At 32.7% G+C, this 11,260-nt stretch overlaps 2 protein-coding genes across 3 annotated transcripts; one reads left to right on the forward strand and one right to left on the reverse strand.

Annotated features, from left to right (window-relative positions):
* The first annotated feature begins 526 nt into the window (after positions 1-526).
* On the forward strand, positions 527-3,838 carry LOC143578757 (ubiquitin-like-specific protease 1D). Of its 2 annotated transcripts, none has more exons than XM_077062239.1 (13): positions 527-696; positions 1,337-1,388; positions 1,479-1,567; positions 1,659-1,901; positions 1,978-2,066; positions 2,178-2,210; positions 2,287-2,382; positions 2,602-2,692; positions 2,774-2,871; positions 2,996-3,118; positions 3,195-3,309; positions 3,373-3,486; positions 3,574-3,838. In XM_077062239.1, exons 1-13 carry the CDS (start codon positions 562-564, stop codon positions 3,691-3,693), a joined length of 1,398 nt encoding a protein of 465 aa, XP_076918354.1. In that variant the 5' UTR covers positions 527-561; the 3' UTR covers positions 3,694-3,838. The 2 variants fall into 2 exon arrangements, with proteins under 2 accessions (XP_076918354.1, XP_076918355.1); XM_077062240.1 differs by having other exon boundaries at positions 1,479-1,558.
* Positions 3,839-3,936: 98 nt separating this feature from the next.
* Positions 3,937-8,996, reverse strand: LOC143578755 (uncharacterized). Its single transcript, XM_077062238.1, has 19 exons — positions 8,892-8,996; positions 7,411-7,448; positions 7,286-7,308; positions 6,958-7,064; positions 6,821-6,872; positions 6,658-6,742; positions 6,239-6,329; positions 6,080-6,118; positions 5,922-5,989; positions 5,774-5,836; positions 5,633-5,688; positions 5,485-5,558; positions 5,309-5,401; positions 5,139-5,240; positions 4,977-5,057; positions 4,814-4,905; positions 4,697-4,712; positions 4,450-4,560; positions 3,937-4,360 (listed from the first exon to the last, which is right to left on the reverse strand). Exons 1-19 carry the CDS (start codon positions 8,994-8,996, stop codon positions 4,253-4,255), a joined length of 1,404 nt encoding a protein of 467 aa, XP_076918353.1. The 3' UTR covers positions 3,937-4,252.
* Between the last annotated feature and the right edge of the window lie 2,264 nt (positions 8,997-11,260).

Raw genomic sequence — 11,260 nt, forward strand, 5'->3', positions numbered from 1 at the left:
TAAAAAAAGAACTATATTTTATCAAATTAAATGATTTTATACGTTCAAATAATATATTCTAATGTAATATTCATACGAATACGCAATTTCTTCATAATCACCAAAAGATGCACCTAGTGATTTTATAAGTTCTAATTATATTTTTGTAATGGAATAGCAAGTAACTACGTTAGAATTCAGTAACGTTAGGAACAAATACGTTAAATGAGATTAATAAAAAGAAGGTAGATATGATTTCAACAAGGATATAAATATTTTGATTATATTAATATTATAAATCTTTAAAGGTAATTAGTAATTTGATTAGCGGGTGGAATCAAAACAAATAAAAACCCCTACCACAGTCACCGTCAGAAACCGCCTACTGCCGATTTCATGGGCACCAGCAAACGGAAGAATGGGTTGGAGTTGGACTATGAAATGCTGCTCAACGACGACGATCATTTTGGGGAGCTCGTCATCGTCCCGTCATCCCACAAACCAAAACCAAAGCCACCCGAAGACACTGCTGCTGCTGCTGATTATGATTACCGAAACAAAACTGACGATGAACTTAAAAATATGATTTCGAGATACAACAGGCTTTTGTTGAATATGTGTCCCGACAATGGGGACAAAATTAAAGCAACCATCCGCAAATGTGAAGCTGAATTCCAACGAAGAACAAGAATTAAAAATAATCATCATCCACTCAAGGTAGTCTTTTCTTTCTAGGTTATTATTATTATTATTATTATTATTATATGAATAATTATTTATTTTATTATGTTTGGGGTATATTAGTAATTGTGAATGAATTTTAACACATGATTGATTGCTTACATACAGTAAATGTCTAATTTTGTTACCAGGGCTAGGGCTGTAAACGAACCGAACAAGATTAAGCTTTTATCGGAAAAGCGAACAATTTACAAACACCTAACCGAACGGAAATTCTTGTTCGTGTTGGTTCATTAAGGAAATGACACAAATGAACGGTGTCAACGGTTCGGTCCGGCTACTAAGTTTGTGTTGGTGTTTTTTTTAACATTCATATTCATATGTTAATTTTTATATATAAGTTAATCACATAATGCACATGTATATTTTTGTTCTATAGTTAATAGTTTTGCTTAAATCTCAATGATAAGATTAGAAAACTTATTAAAAAGTATTAAAAACTTTTTTTTAACATAAACGGACACATTATCGAACATTCATGAACACTATTGGATGAGCATGGCCTCTGTTAATTGAACGACATAAACAAACTTCCCACTAAGCAGTTCGCCGAACGTTCAGTTCGTTTACAGCCCTTATTGTTAGTGTAATTAGTAGAATCTATGTTTTTTATCAGGATGGAGTCAAACATGAAGAGCCTATACAACTTTCTGGTCAAGATGATGATGGTGAGATTTTGATGTTGTATCAAGTTAACATGTTTATAAAAGTTTAATAATATGTTTAATCTTATTGGCATATGAATTTTGGTTTTATAGGTGAATCATACAGGAAAGATGGAAGTAGTAAGAAATCTTCGGTGTTTGCACGAATGCTTGCTAATAAAATTGATGGAAATGTTACAAATGTATGATGCCTGCAACACCTGATTAAGTTGTTTCATATTTAATAGTTGAGAAACAAAAATACAAGCATTCACATATATTTTTTTAATTTAGGAGAGGACCGTGAATGCTTTTGAGAAAGAGATGGCGTGGATTAATCCCCGTCAAGGAAGAAAGACGAGTCTAAATGGTAAAGTTTCAAATAGCGCAAAATCTAATCAGCAATCATCTTCCAGATTGAAACAATTTCGATCCCCTGTCACTTTTTATAATAAAAAAGTCACCCGTTCTTCTGGTGTTTCTCCTCGACATTTTTACCATAGTAATCAACCTTCAACAAAGTTAAAGCCTGTAGCTGTAAGTCATTTTAATTTATTTATATAGGTTTTGTTGGTTACAGTTTCTCAATTTTGTATAATCTTATGTTTAATAGCCTACATCGTATAATCTCGTGGACGAGGAGGACATTGAGGACCCTGATGATTTTGACACAATACCGTATCCAGAAAAATTAAGCGACTGGTACTCATACGTTTTTTAATTTAATTTATTTGCTTATGATTTATGGAAAATATTGTTATATGCTACATTGAATGTATTTGGTTGTTGTAATTTAATTTTCATTTTTTTCAGCATGAAAGATGTTAAAGTCTATTACCCTTCAAGGTATGCCACATTATGCTCACTAACTATTAGTCATACTTTCCTTTTAATTATATTATGTGTATCTTTATTAATTCAGGAATGATCGTGATCCGATTGAAGTTATTTACACAGACATGGAGTGTCTTGCTCCTGAGGCATGCCTATCGTCAACTATCATGAATTTTTATATTCGGTAGGTTAAACATCAACAGTCATGAACTTTTTATATAGACATTATGCATAAATTTGTTGAAAATAGTACCTTTCGGAAAGTTATTATTTCGGGTAATCTTGCAAGTTACCTGGCTTTAATATCTATGCCGGGAAAGGTAAACTTGGTCAACGTCACCAGCACGTACACACGACGTCATTATGTTACCATAACTCATATTTGCTTGTTTAAAATGGCTAGATATCTTCAGCAATCATCATTAGAAAACAGGGGAAACAGGGGATGCAACTACCATGTCTTTAATACATATTTCTATAACAAGCTCCAAAAGGTATCCGGTTTCCTTTTTATTATAATGTTTCTTTTTACTGGTACTTTATGAAATGGTGAATAACTCAGTTTTGGTTATTAGTTTAATTACAAGGAAGATTCATTTATAAAGTTCCGAAAATGGTGGAAAGGAGTAAGCATATTTGAGAAAGCTTACATACTTCTTCCTGTTCACGAAGGGTAAGCTTTTAATTTTTAATATTATAAATATTTTATTAGGTATCGACCAGCTGTAAGAAAGAAAATTAAGAGGAATTAATGTGTAGAAATATATAAATATTCAACCATTTTCTTGATTTTTCAGTGCCCATTGGAGCTTAGCGATTATATGCATCCCGACTAAGAAAGTTGACTTAGGTGCGATTGTTCTTCATTTGGATTCACTCGGGCTGCACAATAGTAGTCAGATTTTTGATAATGTTGGAAGGTATTATTATTATATACATCTGTTTTTTAAATAATATTTTATTCATTTTTTGGTGACCGTATTTTTTGTCTTTTAGGTTTGTGAAAGAAGAATGGAACCACCTAACGAATTCAGAAGATCCTTTAGCTATCCCCGTCATGGATGAAATCTGGGAAAGTCTTGATCCTAGTATTATCAACCGAAAAATACAGGTATCTTTAATATACTCATACAACCGATATCTGTTTCTTAACACCCTTTTTATCGTTAACCAGGTTCCACAACAGAGAAACTCGTATGACTGTGGGCTATTTGTTCTATATTACATGGAACGTTTTATTAAAGAAGCTCCAGAGAGACTAAAAGAGGAGAAAGATTTATCATCAATGGTAGGCCAAATTTTTTTAAGTATCTTGATCATTTAGAGTTGTTTATATTATTGGTTGATATGAAAATATGTATATTGATGTTATCAGTTTGGGAAACAATGGTTCCCCCCAAAAGAAGCTTCCAATTTGAGATGGAGAGTTCATAAGCTACTTGTAGAAGAATTCAAGACTTTGAAAGACAACGAGACTGTCTTGTCGCCCACATGATAGTTTCTTATTTTGTACAGATCTTTTTTAGTAAATAAGTTAGACTCAATTCTTAGAGATCATCTTTTTGGGAAGTGAAGTGATACAGCTTGGTTTTTTGGAAGCTTGTTTTTTGCCTCTTGGAAATCATATTTTTGACGTTTATGAAACAAGAATATATTTAAAATTATTATATAATATTTCATCTTGGTAGTTCAATTTGATCTTTAGTGTTTAAAGTGTATCTGGCAAAACAGGTGGGTAGTTTAAGAAAATGCTCACGTTGGTTTGGGACTTTGGGTTAGAACATGTTTTGGCATATATATAGATCGTAATAAACCGAAATGGATTAATTGACTAATGTAAAATATGATGATTTATAAACCACTTGGAACTACCAACATTTTAGTAAATATAACATACAATCATCCTTACAACCATAACAAGTGGTTAAAACCTGACACAGTTACAAGAACGTAATATTCATGAGTGTCTTTTCACCTTAATTCTATCCAAAATACCAAAAGCAGGGTACGTATATAGGTATATATTTTGCTGTATTCACCTTCTAACTTGAATATCATGGGAAGATCCTCCGTCTCTTCCTTTCAGGAGTTCCATGTACTTGTGCTTTCATTCCATACGCCTTCAGTTGAAAGTTCTCAAACGCCTCTGATACTACTTCCACCTACACGATTATAAAAACAAGTTCCTTATACATTTAGCCCACGTTATTCGTTTTATATTTATAATTCAGTCGGGTATCAAGAGTAGTACCAACTCGGGCTTCTTAGAGTACACTCTGACTATCAAGTCCTGATTACATGCAGGCAGCAGGTGACTTATCTGATCTTTGCTAATTGGGAACTTCTCTTTACTATCATAATCCTGTATGTGAAGTAACTAATATGAGAAACTGAGTGAAATGGGGTTATGGAGTACATAAATATACTAAGGTTTAGTGTATATTATAAAAAAAGATAATACATTACTGTTTGCTTATTATATAAAGAATATTGTGTACCTCAAAGAAGTTGATGCTGGAACGAAAACCACATGCAGAGACGGAAAGAAAAGTCAATGAGATTGATGCAAGAACACGGAAATAAATATTAACAAATAACATTTTTTGTAACTATACCTTTCAAGTGGGTTGTTTGTTCCTTTAGTCAAATCAATTTTGACATTGCTGACTGCTATATCTTCTTCTTTCAGATTAACACCGCCAGATTTCTGAATCAGAAATGACAATCAGTAATCATATAACTAAGAACTAAATTTTGACAGAGTTAAGGTTAAGAAACCTGTGAACAAATGATATCTTGTGCAGTCACACGTTTGAAATGCTCCAGCTTATCCTTGGGAACTGTAAACTCATTGCAGAACTGCCAAAAAGAATAAGAATATAAGCAAATTAACTTTAATCTTTGATTTTTACATATTTAACTATTAATTAAAGTAAAAACCTGGTATAGATCCCTTCTCCTAATTCTCTTGATCAGATCTCTGGATTCCTTAAGCTCATCAGCATCATCAGTTTCAATAGTCTTCAGTATTGAATCATCCAACTGCGGATATAGTATAACATAAGTAAATAAAACAACTGTAGTTATTTAAAAAGCTTTACAAGTATTACCTTCCAGTACTGAGATGGGTCATGAATGAATGAAGAAACAAGCAGATAATCATCTGCCTTCACAAGAGCATCTACAAACATGAGTTCTATCGCCTACAAAAGAATTCCAAAAGATAACAGCATATTACATTTTAAATTTTTAATTCAACCAGCTGTGAGTTTAAAGTTTTAGCTACCTTCACTTTTGCATGTGTGTAGACTGTACGGTGCAGATCAGCACGGGTATAGAATAGTTTGTGGACCGTGAGATCTGATCGATGGTCATTATATAAGACAATAGATGATCGAAGATATCAATTAAGAAAAACTTAATGAGGTACTCACATTCCTTGGCACGATAACATATTTCATTGTCTATGACTTGCATAGTATCCAGCAGCCTGAGATTTTATTACAGTTCACAAAGCATGATTTGTTAATCAAGGGATCATACACAGAATAATAAGAAACTCTATTTCTTTTTACCTTTCGAAGTGGAAGTTGCAGCCAAGACCACAAGCTCGAGAGTCACGAACAATGTAATCAAATCTGCAATAATAATAATAACATTATGTCTCAGATCAAGATCCACAACTGATAAGCAGAAAAGTTGATTTTGTATCGAAGAACATACTTGTCAACATCTATGCCATTTCGACCATTTGCCACAATGTCATATAAGAAAAGCTTCTCTTTTGAAGTCTGCAAAGGTCAAAAAATGACAAAAACAGTTTTAATAAAAAAGAATTACTTCTTAACATATAGATATAACATCGGCTGTCAATTTCTTACTTTCATCGTAGCATTTTCAGAACTAGCAATAATCATCTCCTGTAAAAATAGAAAAATAAAAAACATGCTTCTATTTTTCAAGACAAAATAAAAGAAAAAGGAAAGGCTTCTTTGGTTAGGTAAGACAAGACAATAAGAAGATTTTGTCCATGATATAACCTTCACTTTCTTAAGGCTTCCAGAATCAATATCAATGTTATGCTCATCAACTATGTAATCTATCATCTTCAAAGACATTTCCTCATGACTCCTGCAAAACCACCAATCAAGTTGAAACTGAAATTAGTAAAACAATTCATAGAACTAAACTTATAAGTATCGAGCAAACTAAACCCACTTTCACAGCTTGTTAACGAAAGAAAGTATCAATGTTTTACAACAAACCAAGCAGACATTTGGTTGCATTGTGTAAGAAATAAAGACAACTTCTAGAACTGAGAAGACAAAGATAGAACTTAAGTTAATGAGCATGTACTCTTGCTTAGACTTCATAACATCATCAACATTGTGATAACTGATAATTGTTTTCAAATGCAACTTTAAGTATATGCACCATGAGTAGTAATTTAGGAATTTACCATGTAGAGCCAGGAATAACTTGAGGGAGAAACTCTCGCTCAAACAAATGACTGAATGGCCCGTGACCAACATCATGCAGTAAACCTATAAAAGGAGGCAAACTTAAATAATAATGATAAAACAGTAACAACATAGCAAGGCAGTAATAATAAACCAAATTACCTGCAATTTTTACAGTCTGTATATCTGCACGATCAATGTCAAGTTCTAAGCCCTATAAACACAATCATGGCATGTAAATTAAGTATTGACTATCAAAGTTAAGCAAAACAGTTAGACAAACAAGACGCATATCTTACTTGGTGTGCCTTGAGTTTTTCAATTGCATTGCCAGCAAGCCAATAAACACCAACTGAATGCTCAAATCTAGAATGTACTGCTCCAGGATATACCATGTGTGATAAACCTGTCAAAATAAAAGACTTGGTATTAAGCTACAGCGAGAGTTCATTAGAATAATCAATTTCATAGCTACAGCTTGTTTTTTGCTTCTGATAGTTCAATAAGAAAGTGTAGGACTACAGTGACAGATCATAAACGACATTCTTCCCTTCCCACGTCTTTAGCTTCCAAAAAGTGTAGACAAAATGATAACTATACTTATTTTAAAAATAAGTCAAGGCTTACCAAGCTGCTTCAAATCCCGAAGCCTGTCAATTGTTGAAAAATTAAGTGAGTCTATTTATGTACAAATAAATAAATGCAGAGCGATGAGCTCTTTGAAGTAAAGGTTTGTACAAGGACAAACTTGCCTTTGAAACTGCTCAGTGTCGATAAATTTCAGTGAGAGCTGCAATTCCAGTGAACAAAATTAAAAATAATAATCTGAATCACTGAATGTTATATCAAAATCAAGTTCAGATTGCAGCACAAAGAATGCACCAAACACACACTTATTACTAAAGCAACAAATCCAAGAAAATCAGTCATATCTTGTCCAATATACCTTTTCATGATAAAAAGGCATTGGCATTCAAAATTTAGTAATCAAAATTCAAAAACAGTTGTGGTTACTGATTACTGCATAGGTAAAAAACTCAAAACCTAGAAATTTACTATAAAAACAACTAAACGCATCAAACTGGAGCTTGTTAACCTTTTAGCCGTTCAGAAATCGACATATCCAAACTTCAACCACAAGAAGCAATCTCATCAACTCATTTGACTTTATTTTTTTCAAAAAAAGCTTAAGTAACTCAATCGAAGATTTGATTTATCACACCGTAAGCAAATAGACGAAATTGAGATAATGATGGAAATACATTGATAAGAATTACAATCAGTTACTTTAACCTGACTGGAAATTCAATTGACAATATCCTAATAGAGCTACACCTAATCTAACTACAACCTCAACCTAAGTAAAATTCAGTTGATAATTTCCTACCTCCTAATTAAATGTGATTTAACAACTAACACGTAGCACTATCTTCAAACCGCAAAAAATAATTATACTACCACTAATGTTATCGATCAGAGCTACATTGAATATTAGAGATACACAACCACAAAGCAATCGCCAATATACTTCAAAATCAACCGGTAACCGCAGCTTAAAGTTGAATAAAGCATAAGGACAGTTAACATAACCTAACTAGCAATTCAATTGATGATATCATGTATAGCGCTACATCTAATCTAACTTCAATAAGTAAAATTCAGTTGATAATTCCTCATTCCTAATCAGAGAAGCACTAAATCAACAAGTAATTTAACTAACTAACTAACACATCGTATATCTTCAACATGCGTAAAATAAGTATACAAACACTAATGCTATCAGCTAGAGCTACATCGAGTATCAGCAATACGGAACCACAACTCAACTGCCGATATACTTCGAAATCGACCGGTAACCACAGCTTAGTTGAATAAATCAAAAGAACAGTTAAATTAAACCTAATAAATAGCGCCACACCTAATCTAACTCGAAATTCAACCTAACTAAAATTCAGCTGATGATATCCTAGTTCCTAATTAGATAAACACTAAATCAACAAGTAATTTAACTAATTACTAACTAACTAACTAACACAGCGTACATCTTCAAAATGCAAAAAATAATTGCATTAACACTAACGCTAACGGCTAGAACCGCATTGAATATTAGCGATACGCAACCGCCGATAAACTTCAAAATCGATTAAACGTAACAGCGCGCAGTTGCAGTAATTCAAAATTAAAATGAAATAAGTGGCGCATATGAGTGTAAGAAGGATAACGGAAAGCAAACCGGATCGAGATAGATGTTTCCGTGAACATTATCATGAACGTGCTTCCATAAACGCCGGTCCTCCATCGACGGCGAAGCGTTGTTGCTGTTACGGAAGGCTCCCATTGATATTATCTTACTTAGAAAGAGAGAGAGAGAGAAGTTGTAGATTTAGAGAGAGAGAAATAGATATTATAAATGGAAATAGTGGAGCATATATAGGGCCGGGGGGATAAACGAAGGTTGCCAGGAGTGGTGGTAAACTGATGGAATGGAACAAAACGAGCGAGGCGCCACATTAAATATAAATATAAATAAAAATAAAAAATATAAAGGAAGTGTGTAACGTATGAACCACGACGAAGGAAGGGGGGCGTTCCGATTACACCAGTATTTACAAAATGCACCTTTGGTTTCTAAATTCTACCACTTGAGTAGTGTTGTTCAAAAAGCTCGCGATTTGAATCTCGAGCTTGTGGCTCGCTCGATAAAAGCTCAAACAAAATTAGATTGAAAAAAACTTGATTTAAAACAACTTGAACTGAGTTGAATCATTTTTGTAACTGAGCCAAAATCGACCCGAGTTCGGCTCGGGTCATGGCTCATTTAACTTCAAAATCGAGCTCAAGACTAGCTAAACTGCCTCATAAATTTCGAGCTCATGCTCAAAACCACCAATGCTCAACTCGTGGACAACCCTACACTTAATATTTCAGTGTGTTTAACCATGTAGTCAAGATGGTTAACGTTTTAACTTTAGATAATAATTGTATAGCTTAAGGTTTAATTTAATATATAGAGACATGTGTATGGTTAATGTTGTTAGAGTTTCTCTAGATTAATAAAATTACTTCCGTTTTTTGATAAGGGATGAGACTTGATATACTTGGAAAATAAAATAAATTTCTAATGTGATTAACTTAGCAATTGACACAAGCATAGTAAACAAGCAACATAGAGGACTAAATAAGAAGTCATGTGCATGAAGTCTAGGACTATAGGAGATTTAGTGTTGACTGTTGACAATAGCTTTGATATGAACAAAATAATGAAGAATCTCATAAATCTTATGTCAAGTAATCAAGATTTAAGACTGTCAAAAAATTAAATACAATTTTATATATTGTATACTATAGCTAATTACACTAGATGTTAAAGTATAAAGATAATTACACAGCAAAGATAAGTATTGTCTTCATTTTCATCTTTATTATCACAGGATCACTTCATTGATATGAACATTGGTTGGTAGCATTGGTCGTAAATCCATTTTGTTTGTCCTTTTGGTAGGGTCATTCATTAATATGGAGTTGTTTATTGGACGTGAACATGTATTGTCTTTGTAAGTTTATAAGAACATGGCTTGTCTTTTTTCTAACACAAACAAACATATATACTAAAATTTTAGCTAAAGTTAATGTTTCTTGCACTTAACCATCTAAACAAAGTATACCAGGCTTTCCTTTACTATCCATATCATAAGAGTATTAGGTATTAGCTTAACTTATTATTATTTTTTTAACTTAGCCAGAACTAAGTTAGTTCGTATTAAAAAGATTCAAATCATAACCAATGATAAAGTTCGTATTAAAAAGATTCACCTGAGGGGGCTAAAATGAGTTTGCAGAACTAAAAAGGGGCGTCTATGTCAATGTTAAACTGTTGAGGGTGGATAAGTATATTGTGCATTTGCTGGACGCAATCATTTTAGAAGGGGGAACAAGCAAGCAAAGGAGAAAGCTGGAGTGAGCATAGGATATTCCTTCTAACACGTTTTCGATTGTATTTTCAAGATTCTAAATAATTGTTTTTTTATTTATAATTTAAAAAGGTGTTTAATAAGTTGATAGTGTTAATAAAAAATAAGATGCAACCCGACCCACAAAGAGTTCCATCTTTTTCTTGAATGAGTCTACAAACAATCAGTGTATTTTCATAATATATGATTGGTTACCTTAGAGCACTAACATCTACTTCTCCACACAAGACCACGTGAGGCTCCACCTAGGTATAACCGTATAGCACGTAGCCTTATAGTTAATTAATACATCCATGTAAATCATGTTTTGTAAAAGAGAAAACATAATATAAATCAACCCAGTTATAAACAATTTTATTCAACTTGTCACAAGATTACCAATAAATTTACATTTAAATCTTTTAGTCTATATCATCACTTCACTACATAAATAATAAACGAGAGATTGAAACATATTATAACAATTCAAATCGTAGTACAATTATACAAAATTAGTTTTATCTTAAAAAGTTGTTTGTATTGTTTTCCATTATAAAAGTATATTTTTTCAAAAAGGGGCACTTAGAAAATTCGTATCACATGTGACTTTATGAAGTTTCATTCTTCATTCTTTTCTTGTTGAAAGTCAGGA

The sequence above is a fragment of the Bidens hawaiensis genome, unplaced genomic scaffold (assembly GCF_021521415.1).
Source record: "Bidens hawaiensis isolate Kalapana, Puna unplaced genomic scaffold, B.hawaiensis_p1.1 tig00029330_1, whole genome shotgun sequence".
Lineage (NCBI taxonomy): Eukaryota > Viridiplantae > Streptophyta > Magnoliopsida > Asterales > Asteraceae > Bidens > Bidens hawaiensis.

Bases quoted from the DNA above. Each gene is read 5' to 3' on its own strand.
- LOC143578757 (XM_077062239.1), top strand. From the start codon at position 562: ATGATTTCGAGATACAACAGGCTTTTGTTGAATATGTGTCCCGACAAT. The intron at 1,902-1,977 runs GTAAGTCATTTT...TATGTTTAATAG, and splicing joins CAAAGTTAAAGCCTGTAGCT to CCTACATCGTATAATCTCGT. The intron at 2,693-2,773 runs GTATCCGGTTTC...TTTGGTTATTAG, and splicing joins TCTATAACAAGCTCCAAAAG to TTTAATTACAAGGAAGATTC.
- LOC143578755 (XM_077062238.1), bottom strand. From the start codon at position 8,996: ATGGGAGCCTTCCGTAACAGCAACAACGCTTCGCCGTCGATGGAGGAC. The intron at 6,119-6,238 runs GTTATATCATGG...CTATTTTTACAG, and splicing joins GAAGCCTTAAGAAAGTGAAG to GAGATGATTATTGCTAGTTC. The intron at 5,559-5,632 runs GTGAGTACCTCA...ACCATCGATCAG, and splicing joins ATGTTATCGTGCCAAGGAAT to ATCTCACGGTCCACAAACTA.